At 40.5% G+C, this 19645-nt stretch overlaps 1 protein-coding gene across 1 annotated transcript in view; it reads left to right on the top strand.

The window, feature by feature from the left end:
- The window catches only part of RPIA (ribose 5-phosphate isomerase A), a 27779-nt gene extending 25140 nt beyond the window's left edge, over positions 1-2639 (top strand). Inside the window, exon 10 of the mRNA XM_018566103.1 lies at positions 2473-2639. Within this exon, the coding sequence (XP_018421605.1) occupies positions 2473-2570 (98 nt within the window). The 3' untranslated portion in view covers positions 2571-2639. The remainder of the gene's footprint in view (positions 1-2472) is intronic.
- Positions 2640-19645: the final 17006 nt, after the last annotated feature.

The following is a 19645-nucleotide window of genomic DNA, read 5'->3' as shown; positions in this document are numbered from 1 at the left end:
TTCTCACAATCTTCATACTAGATTAGGACACGTAGTGCACATTCTTGGGACACATCAGCGTTCCATAACCTGTGGTTACAGGCTGTCTAACAAGAGCAGGTGCAACTCCCAAGATGGCTGCCCTCTCCATCCCCCCCCACCCAACTGAAACCTCCTCAGTTTCTCTGACTAATTCACATACTGCCTCGCACATGTGCCGTTCATGGAAATGGTTGTGAAAGCACTAAACCCATCATAACAACCATGCTGATGTGTAGAAAGCTAAATGAGAAATGCTTTTGTATCTATAGAATAAAGAACAAAGGCGGACAAATTTAAAGTCCAATGTTGGAGTCAGTATATGAATTTAAAGGAGGACTCCAAGCACAGAGTAGGCATGATGTTCTCCAGAAATGCAGGCCTTCGTTTTAAATAAGCCCAAAGGGTAGCTATGTGCCTGTTTCATGTTCCTTTTGGAAGTACCAGATTTTGGCCTCATGTAATCCAAAAAGGCTTCCTGCGACAGTGTTTGCCCAAGGTCATGCTAATCTTTGTACGCTATGTGATCTGAGCCAAAAGCAGATTCAGCCAAATTCACATGTAGTAATTGGTGCTGCTAAAAGTTGAACATTCTCGAGATGTATAATTTTTTTTGTATTTTAAGTGTTTATGGTAAAATACAGAGTCACATTTCCCACTACTTTTGCCCAGCATTTCTGATACAGTATACATATAAAAGAGGACATGATGGACTTTTTGAAAAGATACCTTTTTTCTTTGGCATGCTTATTGATAGTTTTGTTCCTACCTGGTCCTACATTTGATATTTTCATTGTTCTATGTAACTTTTTGTTCTTCTGCTCCAGTTCTTTTACAAACATTTAATGAAAATCTATTGATGGTGAAAAAAAAGACATGATAACCTGAGGAGGTTATTTACAAAAGGGAGAAGAGTTTGGAGAAGGCAGGAGAAGTGAACCATCTAGGACAACATAGCTGATTTGGAAAGAAATCTCCAATTCAGCTCACTTTCCAGTTCATGTTGTCCTAGATTGTTCACTTCTCTGGCCTTCTCCAAACTCTTCACCCTTTTGTGAATAACCCCCTTAGTGTTTGATCCTGGATGAAGCCCTTATTAACGTAAACCTGTCACCTGCAGGTCATAGTTGTCAGTGGGCATCTTCTGGTGCCTAGTTTGTAGCTATGGTGGTGGCAGGTGTACTTTAAAGACAACTCTGGTTTATCCATAGATGTTTACTGTATTGTTTATTTTTCTTTTGCTCTGCTGCTTCACTCCCATGAGTGAAAGGAAATTGCTGCGTAAGATGCAATCCCTGAAATCATAGCTCACACAGGTCTATAGACTCCCAGTGTGACGATTGGGCAAGCTCTGCAAAATGCTCCAGCATACCCAGTGCTGGCATGGAGTATTAGAGCAAACCTATTGCAAAGCACAGGTTTGCCTTAAGGATACACTGTCACCTTGCTTATTTGGGGAAAGGAGCCCCTCTATCCCACTTATACTCCCCTTGAACAAGAGCTCCCCTGCCGCTCCTTTCTCCATCACCATTGGCGACAATAACTAGTTATTCCAGGTTTAAAGCTGCATGGGACATTGCCCCTCTGACAATGCTTGGGTCTAGCAGCTACACCTGATCACTGTCACATGACCAAGGTAGTGAAGCCACTGCTTCATTTACAGGGTTATTCACAAAAGGGTGACGAGTTTGGAGAAGGCAGGAGAGGTGAACAATCTAGGACAACATAGCTGAATTGGAGAATTATCTCAAATCAGCTATGTTGACCTAGATTGTTCACTTCTCCTGACTTCTCCAAACTCTTCACCCTTTTGTGAATAACCCTGTTAGTGTCCAGCACCAGCCAACACTGGAGATTTTAGTGCTGGCTGCAACAAAAGGAGGGAAAGCACTAGTAAGGCGATAAAACATGTGTCAGCTGTAGGGGGGGGGTCATTTGTGAAGACACTGTTGCAGTGCTCTGAATGAGGACAGTGTCTCTTTAAGGAGTCTTTTTACTAGGGTGCTTGGCTTTTTATTAATCAGTAGTTCATTTTTATTTGGATGTTTTAGGTTTTTCTACATTTAAAAAAAAAAAAAAAAGTCACCAGCACACCAAAGCCTTTTAGGATAGCAGAATGTTCATTTATTTTATGTTCCTAAAAGGCTTTAGTGTGCTAGTGACATTGCTATATTTTGCGCCACACTATCCGCAGTCACTGCGAGCACCCTCCTATTACAAGGGACTTTCGGTAAGGAGTGCAGCAAGGGGAAAAAAAAAGTATCTTTTTTTTTTTTCTTTTGGGGACAATTGCAAGAAGTTAGGACCTGTCCCACTGCTGTTGGCCTGGACACTGAAAATATATTGATGTGTTAGTCAAAGAACAAATACCTGTACAAATGCTCTTTTATTGATGACTTGTTCCATTTTTATCATTTCACATATATTTATAATCTTTTTCTTTTTTACATCTAGGTGTGGTGGACACTGGGCTCTTCATCAACATGGCTGAACGGGTCTACTTTGGCATGGAGGATGGTACAGTGTCCGTCCGTGACAAGCCTGTGCATTAACTCCACAACAGTTGTGCCTTCTTCCACTAATCTGTCCGTGCCAATCAGATCTATATATATTTTCTTTTCTTACAGTGCATTGTTCTCTTTTGTTATGAAATTGCATTTTTATAGTACACTTTTGCCTTTTCATCCTGATACGTGTCCATGATATATTTAAATTGTGCATATATAAGGGATCTCAGTGGCTTTTCACCATGTTTCATGAGCCGTGCCATTGAGTTTGATCAATACCTGTGGATTTATTTAATAATATGGAACGGTACCCTAACCAGCCAATCAGCAGTTTACCTTCTTTACAGGTCAGTCTAATGAAAATTGAGATTTCAGTTTTTGTGGTACACACCAGATAGTTAAGCCACCAAATGGTTTCTTTTACCCATCAAGGACACGCCATGTTGGGATCCCTGGACTTGAATTGTTAGGCCCGTATTGCTTTTGTTGTGCTGCTGCTCTCTGTCTATATGACCTTTTTATAATATCACATAGGGAATGCAGTACAAGGACTGAAAGCATGCAGCACTTCAAGATGGGCAGCAATATAGCCAGGAACATTTGGAGGAATCACTTCTGGACCCTCCAAGAGAAACAAGAAGCCAGGCAGACACTCGGCCAAGTAGACTTCACCTAGAACCGCTATAGCCCTTCTGGGGTCACTGCATTTATTTTTGGGAAGGGGGATGCTCTTTTAAAAGTATAAAAAGGTAAAAGGATCCTGTCGGGTAACATTCTTCATTACTACTTACATATAGTTCATTACTATTACTACTACTACTACTACTACTACTACAACTCCCTAAGGACTGGTTCATACCTAGACGCATGATGCCATATGTTTAGCGCATGCTTTTGCACAACTCACGCAGCGATGCAGTACTTTGCACTTGGTGGGTTGCATTGGCATTCATTGAATGGCTTCAATGCACCCCAAGATGGCCATGCGTTGCAATACAACGTTTGGTGCCGCAATACAGTGCATTGCAAAAAAGTAGTGTGCTGGGGTGTTCTCGGTGGGAAGTGTGCTGGGGTGCCATATGAATGAATGGTAATACAGTGCACCAGGCACATGGTACCACTTGTATGATAGCGTGCACTTAAGGGAGTAACATGAAACCAAGTCTGAAAGGTAAACTTGGCCTTTAAAAGCAGCGTGCATTAATTCTCAATAATGCCATATAAATAGAGACACGCTGTGAGCAGCAGATGATCACGCATTGTTTTGCTAGTTCATAAATAGCTGTTCTTCCTCTCAGCTATTTTTGTTGCCGTCCAAATAACTAAGTTTCCACTGTATAAAGATCAATGCCGCTACACGGATGATATATCTTGTTTACTCTGGTATTCTGCTTATTTTTATATTTTACTTTTAGTGCCATGTGAGTTTGCTAGTCCATTACCAAAGATTTGATGTGCACCTGTGGCCAAGATGGTGGCAGCAGCACTGAGATGGCCAGTGTTTTAATATGTTAGTACTTCATGATTATCAGTTAACAGAAGAACTGGACATTAAAAAAAGCCTCATGTGGGACCCCCGTAGGGAGCGTTACCATCACTCATTAAATGCAGTCTCTCTTATGTTACTGCTTTTGTTATACGGTACTGGAAATTTAGTTATTATAAGTTTTTAAAGGAGTACTTCTCTTGAATTTCCTGAGCAGCTTTAATTGTTTATGTTCTTGATTTTCTAATCAGTCATTTCTCCAATTGGCACTCTGTTATCTTCACCTCTTGGGGGGAAAAACAATGTAAACCTGCCATGAGAGAAATACTTTACATAGGCTACCATTGCTGACCACTAGTTGCTTTTCTTTCATGCCGGTCCTTTTGATCTTATTGCTATCTGAATCACTGGCCCAAAGCGAGTGTGCAGCAAGTGAAGTCGGTTCCTGATTTGCATGCCTGTGAGTTGCCAGTCAATTAGCATTTCTTTAAAGCAGAAGTAAAGTTACAAAAAATGCTAGAAGGTAGGGATTTTGGGCAAGAGAGACAAGCAAATTGAACTGGAAGTTTTGTCTCTGCTTGTGAGCTCTCTGTATTGTCACAACCATCATTTCACAGCTTCCAGGAACTGCAATAAATAAAATGGGATTTGTAGTAACAGAATTCTCCTCCTGATGTTGAAGTCTGGTACTGCAGCACAGCCATGGATATACAATGGGTCTCTAAAACAATTTTTGCAACTGCATGGGTTTGCTTCAGTAGCCTAACACTGTGCATACTGTTTATGTACCAGCTCCAACCATTTGCTTTGAAGAAAGCTCTCTGGGTTATAGGCATGTTTCTTCAAAAGTCGGGTATGAAATTGCCTTTTAATTAGGAACTCACCTTTTAGATTTCCTTCATCCCTTGCTATACGCTAAAGCATACCTCAAAGAACAATACACTGCAACATTTTCAACTGTAGATGCTGCTACAAATAATATTGCACCTTCTGGTAAAATGTGGGAGTGGACCCAGTGTAACCTCTCCATATTCTTCCAAGAAGGGTCAGAAGCAGCTTTGGGGAAGTTATTGAATTTGGAGACCCTGTAAAACAGTGGAAAATTCCTTTCTGAAATAAGTCTGTTACCAAGGTCAAGACCACTAGAGAATATATGTTTCTTGATATGTTTTTATCAATGCAATTTAAGATGACTCTGAGTTAACAATAAATAAATGAACAAAAGACTGAATTAGTAACATGTCTATTTTGTGATTTTTTTTTTTTTTCTTCTCTTCTTAGATGGTTACTTATGCAATGGTGGTTTCATTTCTTATGCACTGTGAGTCATTCCACTTGATTCATTAGATCAAAAACATCACAGTTGTCTGTGAGGCCATAATAGCAGTATAGTGCCTTCCTGCAGGGTCCTGGGAAGCACTACATTCTGCAGCCCGGGTATTTTTATGTCCCCAAACTTATGGAAGGAAGGAATGTGAGACTCAAAAGCAGATTGGTTATAGAGAAGAACTTGTCACACTCCTTACCAGAAATCCCAATGATAGGGATGGGTGCTGAAATGACTGCGGATGGTGCCGCTATCACATAACTTTGGTAGATAAAAATGTCACCAACACACTTAAAATCCTTTTAGGGTCACCAATTGTTCATTTTATAGAACAGTTTGTCAATAGAAAAACAAGCGCTGTCGGGACCTCGCAGGGTCCCTCCATTAGGCTCATCATCAATGGTCGCTGTTGAGCCTGAATAAGGGACCCTGCGAGGTCACGCAAGCACTTTGTTTTCTATTGACAAACTATTCAATAAAACTTTTTGGTGATGCTAAAAGGTTTTATTGGTGTGCTGGTGACATTCTTCTCAACCAAACTTATGAAAAGCAGATTGAGTTACTGACGTACAGCTTTATGGACATTATTACCATCCATTATATTTATACTTCACCAGTATAGCTTTACAGAGAACACTGAAACATTTCATATCCATTTATACCAAGCGGAACTAATGCCCCATAATTATAAACACACCGTAGTTCCAGATCAGTCTACGGCAGCCTTTCTCAACAAGGGTACACTGGAGTGCCTTATGGCTTCTTCAGGAGTGTGTCAAAATTGTGTGATGGTAGGACTCTTGATGTGAAAGGAGGGCTCTAATATAACAGGGGAAATCTGATGTAAAAGGGGTCTTCAAATATGAAAGGGGGATTCACATGCTTAAGAGCTCTGGATGTGAGGAGAGGGGGTTTCTAAAGAAGAAGGGGACTCTGATGTAAAGGTGTAAAGGGGTTCTGATGTAAGGGTGAGTGGGGGGGTTCTGATTTTGAAGGGGGTGACTTTGATGAAATGGGAGCAACCACAGTTTTTTGTGTTTTTTATGTTGGGTCCCCTCTTAAAATCCATTACATATTAGTCTGGGGTGCTTTCAGATTTTTCCTACTTTTTATGAGTGCCATGACAGAAAAAGGGTTGAGAAGCCCTAGTCGAAGAGAGGGTAAACATACAAACTCCATGCATGTAATATTGCTGTTGATTTAAACCAAGGAATAAAGTAGTAGAAGTCATCAGTACTAACCACAAAGCCATTGTAACATACAATATTTTGGAATTGCCTGTGATGTATTTTTTTTTATTTTTCTTTTAAGACGGTGATGTGCATATACCAGAAATGTACATACAACATTCTCCTCTATGGTCATGACCAATTTACAATTTAACATTCTCTCCTATGGTCATGACCTGTGTGCACAATATACATATAATGTTCTCTCTTATAGTTACGACCTGTGTGACCAATTTACTTGAACCAATGGTATAGCTTCTTCTCTTCTGCATTAAACGCATAATTAGATTGCTGATCACAGCAGTAGTAGGGAACCTTGTTGTGCATGATATATGGGTAATGACTAAAGGACATAATTATGGTAGGTTTGTTTGTTAGTGAATTAAGAATGGTCTTACACGATGGAGATGCCAGTATCCTTTCAATGGAGATGCCAGTATAAGTGATTTCATACATGAGACCCTGCATGGAACATTCCTCCAGAGCTGATCCAGGCATGACCAACTATGAAGAGGCTCAGAGTACATTCAGAACATAAAGAATAATGCCTGTCGCATGTGACATTCTTGAAATCCTCCAGGAAGAGCTTGACCTTGGCTGGACAGTGTGTAGGCTGGTGTAGCCTGTCCTACTTGGAAACTCCATTAGACTAAGCCTGTAAAAATTATAAATATACTTTTCTTTCAGGTTATAGGTAAAATCTTGTTCTTTTCCCAAACAATACAAAATATCACTATTGGAGCAAGTGTCAGATATGTAAAATGCACAAAATAGTAATTCTTTTTATAAAGGTTTTTCTGCAGAATGAATCCTTTATTAAATCAATGCTTGTTTATCTTTTATTGAATATTCATGCTCCAAATCTGCTTGCCAAGTAGGAACTCTGGTGATGATTATAACATATTTGGTGATACATGACAAGCTAAATGAAATATTACATAGTCATGGGTGTAGCTATAGACCATGTGTATTGTAAAATATAAAGGGCTTATAAAATAGTGTTTTATTGGGTTTTCATTTTTCAATTCATATCTCAATATTGTTTTAATGTATAAATTTTAGCATGGAAAAGAAAGAAAAAAAAAAAAAAGTTTTTAAGTGTGTGATGTCAGGGAGGGACCCTGAGACCATCGGACCAGCACATACACACCTGTTTGTTTCACTTCTCTAATGCAAATTATTCAGCATTAGGGCAACCATGTGTACTATTGCCAGTGACACGTATAATTCTGTTTTATAGAAAGGGGGAAAAAAAAAAATGTAAAAAGCCAGGTGTACATACATGATAGAACCGAACTGGGTGTAATATATTATAATTCAAACACCAAAACTGATCCAGTGCTATATCTACCAAATCTTATATCCCCATAAAAAAATGAATCCGTAATGTCTAAGTCCATAGACCAAATGCTTCCAATACCCCACAAATTGTTATCGATCAACATAACTGTGTGTTATGTATACACAAGCAATGATACAGAAAAAAAAAAATGTATATAAACTCTAGTTTTTAAAGGGTAATTCCACTTTCCCAGGTGAATCAGGGAAAATGGAATTACTCCTCCAATGTGGCCCCCTCTCCCCCCTCCTGCTGTACTTACCTTTTCCTCCCCCTCCACTAGTGTGGGTGTACTATCTGTACCCCGTACTGCTGTCTAGTGCAGTCCTGCGCTCTGGATTTTGAATTTTGCTTGCAAAAGGTGAGCATTTATTGGTCAGCGCTGACTAATAAGAAGCACTTCTGTCCATGCTGACCAACGTGAAGACCTTCTTGCAGTACGTGGTACGGATAGTACACCCTCACCGGTGGAGGAGAAGGAGCGTTCGCGGAAAGGAAACAGGGGGGTCAGATTGTAACGGTAATTACATTTTCCCAGATTCAACTGAGAAAATGGAGTTACACTTTAAGTGAACCAGGGTGGAAATATAGGGAGTTCAATTGATGACTTGTTTTTAAAGGTGTAGGCTCTAGGGCAGTCATTCTGGAGCTGTCTTAACTGCCTGGTGTAATTACCTACCATGTTTAACAAGTCCTGTCCTGCATGCTTATTTTGGGTCAGTGACTAGTTGGGTAAAGAAGGTAGGGTTTCAGTGGCAGGGCCAAAGTTTGTGGGTAAGTTATGGAAGATTTCTTGAGCATGATTGCCATGCCAGTTGCAGCTGCTAAGAGAAGCATGGCATTGGTAATATGATCAGTACTTCCCCAAGATCATAGGCTGGGCACCAGAGAGCTAAGTGCAAGAATCAGGCTAAGGGTTGGCACATGTAGCCATTTTCAGTGGCACCTGGAAGATCTATAGTCGCATATCTACAAAATCATTAGCTATTTCTTATTGAAACCTAATTAGTAAAGTTTGTTGATTAGGTCCAATCTACTCTTCAGTACAGCAATTTGAACATCTTTTTGTGCGCACCTGTTAATATAACATTTAACTGTGTTAATGTTTAACCTGCCATTAGCAGTGCAACTATAAGTTACACAAATTTAAAATAAAGGATATGGCTCTGATGCGCAATTGTTCATTGGCTGCCAATTATCAAATGCTTATAAATTGACACCAAAAGTGGAAAATGTTGCCAACCCTTGGGTTAAATGTTAGAGAAGAGCTATAGAAAGAGATTTCTAATAGCTCAGTAATGCTACCAAAACCACTAATGTTTAATTTCTAAGAGTAGCAGTTGATTATTAAACAGAATAAATGTCTCCTATGGTGTAAACTACATATGTTGAATGTAGTAGCAATTAATCTTGCATGATTGCACTGCATTCATTTTCAATGGCATGCCAAGACACTAAGGCCATGTACCTGCTTGAAAACCACCTCACTGCATGGTAAAGCGTGCATTGCAGTGTGTGCATGTATGTTTTTTTGGCCCTTCTGGGGCAGCCCCTTAACACACACATGGTAAAATGCAACCAAGGGTATCCCTAAACTTCTCATGGCCCGAGGGTGGGTGCACTTGATGCACGTTTGGGGGGGAGTTAGTCGCTCTTGGTGCATGTTCCGGGGGGTCCTGCCCAGCTCGCTGACGTCACTGGCTGCCAGGACCTGGGTGGGACCAGGACGCCAGCCAGAGTAACCTGCTCAGCTCCTGGCAACCAGTGATGCCACAGTGAGCTAGGTCCTAACTGAGCTGGGAGCTCTTAGTAACCTGAGATGCTCTGGCCGGAAAGGGGGCAGCAGACACACCTGCTGCACACCCACCCCACCACGTGACCCAATAGGATGCTGCCTGAGGCAACCCTTTATTATAGGGATGACCCTGTGCACAGCATAATGCCTATTGAAGTAACACATGAAAATTGAAATGCATGAAGTGAAACTAAACCTAAGAGTTCATTCTTAAAAATGCATTCCAGTACCTTAACTATTAGCAACAATGTATCTTATTTGTGCATCACACAGCTGTAGATCCTCAAATCATCTCTGAATTGGTGCTGGCACTGTCCTTCTTTCTGAAGTGTGACTAGAACACACACAGGAACCATGGGGAACAAAAGTAGCCATCCTCCAGAAGGAAGGACAAAGAAATGCATAATTAAGAATAAATATATATAAAAATATGCATTTTTTAAATATTTGCATTCAAGTCTGGAAAGCAAATATCGTCTGAATTGCAATCGTGACACTGAGGGGGGGGGAGGACAGCTGGACATCAAACGGCATTAAATCACCTCATACTCCTTCCAGCCATCCTTGTTCTAGGTAGATGCTACTTTTGTTCCCTAGCTCAGTTAGGACCCAACTCTTGAGTTTAGTGTCACTTTAATGTTTATGGTCTGATTTCTTCTTAGAGATGCATTAAAATTTAGTAATAGACAGTGTTCACTTGTTCTTAATGCTGAGGACCCCCACAATGCAAACTATAAAGGCACAGAGAACTAATGTAGGTACTTGTAACTGCCTCATCTCAGCAAGTTGAGTTGCAGAATGATTGGTTCATACTTGTGCTCATGTGCACACTTCAATGTGTTCTATTACACATCAACACTCAGCTACAGGAAATTTGGTTACTGGTCAATCCTGACTGGTCATCAAGGGGCTAGCCCCCCAGATGAGCAAGTGTCTTGCACAGCAGTGCCATTTTTTTAATTAGATTGTTTTTATTGAACTTTTACAACAAAACAGAAAACCAAAAATAGAGACAAAGTAACAACACATATCATTTTGTCTGGTTCAGCAGTGCCATTTTTGATGATGTCATAGACAGGTGCCATGTAGATTTCAGTACTAACTTCATGTCTCAACCCACTAGTGCCATTAAATTTTTTGTATGTTATGTGTAGCAATACAGTTTTCCTTAGATCAGGAGTCAAATCACATGCTGTCATCATATGTTAAGCTAGGTACGCGCTCAACAAATGCACGATGGCTGGACTGTGGACTGTGCGAGATTTGGGCACACAATGGTCACTGTACGCACTGAACACAGACCTACTCAGAGGGCAGGGTGTTTGAAGGTGATGAATGTAAAGGTGGCCATACACCTTACAATTATCTGCAGATTTTCTGTGGTCAGATGGAAAAGGTGGAAACAGATTCCTCCATCTACACTTAACTGTGTGGATGGAGTAATCTCCACCTGGGCCAATCTGTTGCACTTTTTCCATCTGACCACAGAAAATCTGCAGATAATTGTAAGGTGTATAGGCACCTTTAGGACTCCTGTTTCTGTTGATCCGCATCTGATCCAACGCAGTAAATTTATCTCCACTGCCCTAAAACTTGCTTCTGGGATTTTACCAGAGACTGTCACATTACAAGGTAGCTGTTACATTTCCTGGCACATGAGAACGAAGTCACGTTGCAACAAACTGCTGCATGGTGCAAGTCAGTTATGTCTGAAAGGACTGCTAAACATAGTTACAGGAGACTGTTACAGATAGACTGCTGCATTATTATAACTGTTCTTGAAAGCAAAAGCCCATGTCTGATCCCAAGCTAGCCAGCAACACCACTGAACCACACACTTTGGTCTAATGTATCTATACATCTATACATCTATGTGGTATTAAACTCTTAAACTCATTTTTTAATAATGAATCCAGGTCAACCAAATGGATGGAGGAAGAACGAGCAGGGTGCAGGGGAGTAATTTGCCCATCTATGCCTGTGTGGTTGTGGAGACACGCCCAGCTTACTAGCACATACAAGGGTGGCTCCATAGGACCCTAGAAGGGAAAGGAGCCACCCTATAACAGGATATCAGGGCCAGTGCTCAGGCGACCAGCTGATTCTGCAGGAAGATTAAACTTTTAAATATCAAGGAACACCATCCATTATAAGTGTTTTTATTGGCATTTAAAGTAGCTTAACAACCTTTTGACTTTAATCTCACTTTTACGTTGCAGGTAACCAGAGATACCTAATCCACATTGTCAATGCCAGGAATTAGTGCAATTTTGTTCACAAGTCCCCAGTGAAGACTGCACATTGACGTAAGTTTGGGAACCATTTAGAGCCATGCGTTACACTAACCCACATTCTAACATGCATTACTGGTGTGTTGCAGTGCTATTCATTTCAAATGGAACCCCAGTGCACTAAACCAAGGCACCTTGAATGCATCTGCTTTGCATCCCAACACATGGCATGGTAGCTCAATATCAAGCATTTTGGTGTATGGAGTTGCAAAAGCCAGTGCAGTCTTCAGTTGTGTTGGTAGCCTATTAAAAGAATTGGGCTATTATTATTATACAGGATTTATATAGCGCCAATAGTTTGCACAGCGCTTTACAAAACTGAGGAGGACAATACAATTTCAGTACAGGAGGTAGGAGGGCCCTGCTCGTGAGATGTATGTATACATCTCACGAGCAGTATCTCACTATACAGTAGGAGCAATGTACATGGATACACATAATGCATTTATTGGACTAGATAGGTCTCAATGGACTATGACGTACTGTATAAACAATGCTGTAGCAGCATAGGTAGGAGGCACATAGAGTTAAACTTTTGTAGTAGGGATGGTTCCCTTATATAGTTGTAATAATGAAACAATTCTACATAGCTTGGAAGTTACTGACTTGGTAGCTGGACCTAAAGTAAACTTACTGAGATAAATACTGGGGATGCCATTGTTCACATTATTTTAAAAATGATAGGTGATCAATGGAGGATTTTTCTGCACCTCTTATTCTGGTGGCAATTCTTTTGGAAATTTTGGAATTCCCATAATTTTCTGTTTTGCTGATAGTGGTCAACAGGCAAGCAGAGAGCCAATCTTCTCAACCAGGACAAAGGACCTTTCCCTTCCTCACACTGTCCAAAACAAAACAACTTTATAGACTGTAAAGGTTTTCTTTAAAATGTCTAAGAAATATAAACATTATATAATATTGTCCCGTTAGCAGCTGATTCATATGTGGCTGAACAATTACTACTTGATAACGTCTTTTCATGCTCCAGTCCCTAGTGATACAGTTGATGATCTCATTCTACATTTCCAGCTGTAGAAGAATTAAACTGATTCCATACAGCTGTTGCCTTCAGTATCATCTCCCACCTGTATTCTACCTGAATCATCATCAGTGGCTCAACCGACCTTCACCAACCGGCCATAACTGATGCTGGGACACACCTGTACTACCTGACTGTTCCTTCTCTCTCCACTGAGCAGGAACACAAAGGGAGTTTCCTTGTGCTACAAATAGTCATTTACATGGGTCAGCACTTCTAGCTGTTACATGGTTTTTTTGGATTTTTATCAGTTTGCAGGCAGACACAGACCATATCATTCATAACGGCAGGACTGAGTTTCAGTTATTTTTACCACCACTTTAAAATCCACCTTCCCTCAGAGCCATTCACTTCACATTTGCCTGTTTCCTTGAATTTCAGTCATATATCCATCCCATAATCCTGAGCTCCTACAACTACTGTGTCCATTACAAATTATTATTATAATACAGGATTAATAAAGCACCAACAGTTTGCTCAGCACTTTACAATATCAGGAAGACATTGCAGTTACAATACAATTCAAGACAAGATGGTTAGGAGGACCCTGTCCGTGAGAGCTTACAATCTTTCTGTATCTTTCTGTATCTGCTATCTTTCTACATCTCTGCTCTGAACTCCCCATATTGCCATTTTGAAGATGTCATTCTCTCTAATCTGGACTCCATAAAGAGGAACTTCACCCTGCTTACCTAAAATTATGTTTCAAGCCCTTATAATTATTCCTGTTTGAAAATAATACATATTTAGTAGTCAATGGAGTCTAGTATTGTCTTTCTTGAAGCCGAAGTTCTCCTCCTGCGTTTGCCCAAGCTTAACTCTGACAGCCACCCTCTCCTTCCGATCCAATCAGTTGTGGGAAGGCGCATTCCTCGTCCCACTGCTATATATCACAAAGGTGGTGGGGAATGCCCCCACCACAATTTTTGCCATAGATTGGGTCAGGAGGAGGGGTTGGCAGTCAGAGTTCTGAGTATTGTCTTTCTTGAAGCCGAAGTTCTACTCCCGCTGCCCTGTTCCTGCACTGCCATCTTGAAATAAGATTCCTCTGCGCATGCCCAGACTGCTGTAGTTCACTGCCAGTCTAAGGAACCTGCCAGGTTCTATAGGCTGGTAGAGAACTGTGGCTGCCTGCACATGCATACGGGACCTTGAGCATGCGTAGATATGCCATGAGTCTGCTTGGTCCTGGCAAAGTCCCGTGGCATGTCTCGTGTTGATACACAGAAACTGGCTCCTGCGATTGGTGACATTGACATCCCAGAAGGCAACAGGTGGCTGGACATATATCATCCTCATCTTGGCGAGTATTCAGGAAATTCCAAATTTAGGAATTATTATTAGACATTTACTATTATAAAAAACAGCAATTGTGGGAAAGGAAGGTGGTAGGATCAAACAAGAGGAACTTTGTTTTATGAGCGAAGGTACACTTTAATTACCGCATGCATTACAGCTACAAAGAATCCACTGACCACTGGAGGAACATGACACCATGGCTTTTGCAGTAGGTGCTACCTAGAGCTGGGCTCTTATTTGTTTGTCACTAGTGATAAGACTGGATTTACTGGACTTGGTACAAACTGAGTTTGCATGCGTTTGCCCAAGCTCACTGTAAACTTTGACAGCCACCCTCTCCTTCCGGTCCAATCAGTTGTGGGAAGGTGCAATCCTTGTTCCACTGCTATATATCACATAGGTGATGGGGAATGCCCCCGTCGCAACTGCTACCACAGATTGGGTCAGGAGGAGGGGTTTGCAGTCAGGGGTTTCAGTTCTTAGCAGGCTTGGGTGAACTGGGTTCACAACAGGCCAAACCTCATCTCTATTTGTCACTTACTCAACATCCATTTAAAATGTCCATGAAAGACTACCCTGCCCACAAGGTAACAATGCTGCTGTGCTGTTTCATTGCAGAATGAATGGTGTTGTCACCCTGTTAGAGGAAGTAAAAAAGAAATATGAGATCAGCTGGCAGTATCAAAAGGTATGAATGCTAGGGACAGACTGCATCATAATATAGTATGTCATGTTTTATTTTACCTATAGTTACACAATAAAATTAATATGTATATGTACTGTATATACAACATAGATACACATTAACAAAGTAATGTGCTTACAAATGCATGTGCTCGTGTATTGTTTATTTACTCATTTTTTAATTAAAATAATCATTCAACATTGAAGGAAAAACCCTGAAATAGTTCTGAATAACAACAGAGCTTTGAACTGTGGGGACGCGTGTAATCATTACTGGAACTGAAGTCTAAATATAAAAAAACAGATGTTCTGAAACTATGCTGAATAATCCACCTCTCTTTATGATTCTGAATCTTCAATTTATCTGTGTGCTCTGTGTTCTTACTATACCAGTGCAAGACGTGTTTCTGTAGTCTTACGTGTTCAACTTTTATAAGGTTTAAAATGTTTTATGAATCAAGAAGTCGCAATTACAGAAACACTTTTTTTGTTGGTATCTTTTGGGTAAGGTCACATTGGATTAGATTATTCTGGGGGCACATGTCCCTGGTATGACATTATTATTAAATGTATTGTATCTAGCTAACCTTTATTTTAATCAATATGTGAATTGATCATTTCCATAAATGGTAATTATATTTTCAGTATATTTTATCTAGCAGTTTATATTAAAGAGAGTCTCTAAATATTATAAACTGTCAGGTCCCTGCAATAGAAAACAGAGTATACTAACCACTTAGATGGTTCAGGTCTCCAATCCCTTCCAGGGCTGTAACCTCCGTCAGACTTTTCCAGGAGTGTTAATTGCCTGTGCACACCAACGCACACTGTGGTTCAATCCTCCGACCCCTACATCACTACAGTATACAGCAGCGAGGTTGGAGGAAGGAACCAGCGTTCAGCATGGATGCAGTAATCAACAGTTCTGGAAAAGTTGAATGCTGAAAAGTCAAATGGAGGCTTCAGTCCTAGAAGAGAGGCAGGAGGCACGTGCCACCAGAGATGAGAATATACTTTGTCTTCTGTTGCAGAGACCTGAGGGTTTCGAGAAAGAGAGAGGGTCTCTAAAAAGAATGCTCTATGAATAACAATTTTATTTTTAAGAATTACAAACATTAGATGATAGCAGCTTGATACTGCTGAGATTTGAAGGTTGACCAATGATTTAAATGGCTTAAGATATCCATAAACTTTAGCAGAGACTTTCAGCAGACAACCAAGGCAACACAAAGTAGCTATATACTAGGCAACTGTATGACCTAATCCAAATAGAACCCTGGCACCCATTTGCTTCCACTAGCTCTGACCTACTGCCTGTACAAGGGTTAGGTCCTGCTTGTAGCATTACCTTGGCCTACATACGGACAATGCTTTTCCATAAAGCTTCAGTTCACCCAAAAGTGATATTTTAATTATAGGTTAAACTTGTCCATCTAAGTCAGCCCCTGGCTTCTTACAAGTCTTGGATACTTCAACAATGAACATATAAAGGTTTTCGAAGCCCTCGTACTAGCTGCAATAAGTATGAAGACACGGCTAATAAATCACCAGCATCTACAAATGTACACGCAGTATATTTGTGTTCTAAATAAGTGGCTATATCATTCCTCCATAACCATTTTTTTTTTTTTGTAGCAAGGGAAATGCCAAAATTACACAAATAAACATAATTTATACCATTTGTTTGAATACTATTCTTGCAGTCAGGGCTGCTGATGATGATCACATTGATGATCACTGGTAGTAGACGGAAAGCGAGCTAACAAACGTCGAACGCAGAATTATTATTATTATTACATAGGATTTATATAATAGTATTTATAGGATAATAGGATTTATATAATAATAGGGATGGATATTTGTGTTATCAATCTCAACCGAAATGTTGGGGGAAGGTGCACGGGCGAGAGGAAATATCAAGAGCTCAGTTTTTGAAAGATTGAGCTTTAAGAAGTGTTGTGACATCCAGGCTGATATGTCAGTTAGTAGATTAGTGACACGCAAGGACACTGAGGGGGAGAGTTGTGGAGTGGAGAGATAAATTTGAGTGTCATCTGCATAGAGATGGTATTGGAAGCCATGTGAGGTTATTAACTGACCAAGGGAGGAAGTGTAGATGGAGAAGAGGAGGGGTCCAAGGACAGAGCCTTGGGGGACCCCTACAGAAAGAGGAAGAGGAGGTGAGGAATTAGATTGGTAAGTGACACTAAAGGAGCGCATAGCTAGGTAGGAGGAGAACCATGAGAGAGCAGAGTCTTGTAGGCCAAGCGAGTGGAGTTTTTTGAGGAGCAGTGGGTGGTCAACAGTGTCAAAAGCAGCAGAAAGGTCGAATAGCAAGAGTAAGGAGTAGTGGCCATTAGTTTTAGCTGTTATTAGGTCATTGGTGAGTTTTAGGAGGGCGGTTTCAGTGGAGTGTATGGGGCGAAAGCCGGACTGAAACGGGTCCAAAAGGTTGTTATTAGTGAGGTGGCGACTCAGGCTGTTGTAGATAAGGCGTTCTAGTAGTTTAGAAGTGAATGGGAGTAAGGAGATAGGTCTGAAATTATTGAGGTTGGTAGGGTCCAGTGAGGGTTTTTTGGGGTGTCTAGTGCATGTTTCAGAGGGGAAGGAAAGATGCCTGTAGAGAGTGAAAGATTGAAAATGTGAGTAAGATAGAGTAGGATAGAGCAATAGGGTGTCCGAAGTAGTTTTGAGGGAACAGGGACTAGGGGGCAAGTGTTGAGGTGGGTGTCAGAGAGAAGCTTTGTAACCTCCTCTGTGGTGACAGGGTAAAAAGAGGAACGTAACAAGTGTGATGGCGGGTCTGGTACATTAATAGGGGAAGTTGATTGCACAGTGGTGATCTGATCCCGAATGGTATCTATTTGGTTTTTGAAATGAATGGCAATGCCCTGGGCAGTGAGTGAGTTTGTGGGTGGAGGTGGTGGAGGACATAGTAGAGACTTGAAGGTAGAAAAGAGTTGACGAGGTTTGGATGAGAGTGTGTTAATGAGAGTGACAAAATAAGTCTGTTTGGCAGCATGGAGAGAGGAATTATATTTTAGGAGGGCAGTTTTATACAGGGGGAAGTCTTGCAGAATTAGCCAATAATGGACTCAGCTGATAATCACTGACAATGTATTGACAATAAAGATCCTAAAGCAAGTAAACCTGCATGCAGTTAGTATGTTCTCATTGTGATTGTGCAGGTTTCCTCTATGTACTCCGGTTTCCTCTCACACTCTATTGACATGCTGGTAGGCTAATTGGCTCTTTTTTTAAATTGGCCCTAGTATGTGCATGTATGCCTGTATGATAGGGACCTTAGATTGTAAGTTCATTGAGGGCAGGGACTGATGAAAATGTACATTATTCAAAAGTGGTGATAAATTGTCAGTGCTTTATAAAATACCTTTAATAATTAGGGATGCACCGAAATTTCGGCCACCTAAACATATCGGGCGAAAATTGCACTTTTGGCAAAATGCAGAAAGTGCAATTTTTTGGCCGAAATAGCGATGGATCTATGCATGGAGGAGAGAAATCACAGATCTATCGTTATTTTGGAACTGTTACAGGAGGCCGACCAGTGCAGGAGGGGGGAGAGTGATGTGAGCAGTTGGCGTCTCTCCTCCGCGCATCGTTCAGCCTCCTGTGACAGATCGGGAGAGCAGCTGTCACAGGAGGCCAGCCGGCAGTGCGGGATAGGAGTCAGCTGTCGAGCTCTCCTCCCCACACAGCACGCTCAGCCTCCTGTGACAGTCGATTCAGGATGGAGAGCGGGTACAAAAACTCAGCAATCAGTGAACGCTGAGTGTTTGTAAATAATTGAGGACATGGTATGTTTACTGTGTCCTCAATTATGCACGAATGGGAAGTGATCTACATCACTTCCTGTTCATTCATGATTGTGGACATGGTAAACATGCTATCTCCACAAGTTATGAATGAACAGGAACACTCAGTATAGAGGCTTCCTGTTAATTTATAACAGGGGATGCAGAAAAATAGATTCAGGATTGTTCTCAATCCTTTTTTCTATTTTAAAAGGGAAATATCAGGGGTCTGTTTAAACGCCTAATATTAACCCGAAGCTCCCAACAATAAAGTAAACAATAAAAATATTTAATTAAAATAAATAAATAATAATAAAATATAAAACCTTAAACGATTATTAAAAAATAAATAAAAATACAATATTTTAAAAAATTTGAAAAAGTTTGAAAAAAAAAACATTTTCGGTTTCGGCCTGACATTTTTTCTTCATTTCGGTTTTTACATTTTTATTTCGGTGAACCTCTAGTAATAAAAGTAAGTAAGAAAAAAATATACTTGCTTTGTGAATTGAGCCTTTTGTTGGTTATACTCCCAGATTTACAGAGCTCTGTTTATCTCAGCTGCTATTCTTGCTTAAATTCATACGCATTATTCCATTTCAGAGTTGATCTATAAAGGGTGATTGGCTGGTGGTGGTAAAAGACACAACCAAACACTGACCTCATACTCCTGCATTCACAGTGTTCTGTATTCCCACCTCAATTTTTAAATTCCTGTTCAATTTTGTGTCTGTCTCTCCTCATACCTAAGGCCCCTGTTGCTTTTAAAAAAAATAATAAATATGTACCATTGCTCCTGCAGTCTTTAGGCCAGTC

The sequence above is a fragment of the Nanorana parkeri genome, unplaced genomic scaffold (genome assembly GCF_000935625.1).
Source record: "Nanorana parkeri isolate BGI_ZX_2015 unplaced genomic scaffold, ASM93562v1 scaffold919, whole genome shotgun sequence".
In the NCBI taxonomy this organism is placed as follows: domain Eukaryota; kingdom Metazoa; phylum Chordata; class Amphibia; order Anura; family Dicroglossidae; genus Nanorana; species Nanorana parkeri.
The sequence above is the reverse complement of the archived record's forward strand: the minus strand, read 5'-3'. Positions and strand labels throughout refer to the sequence as shown.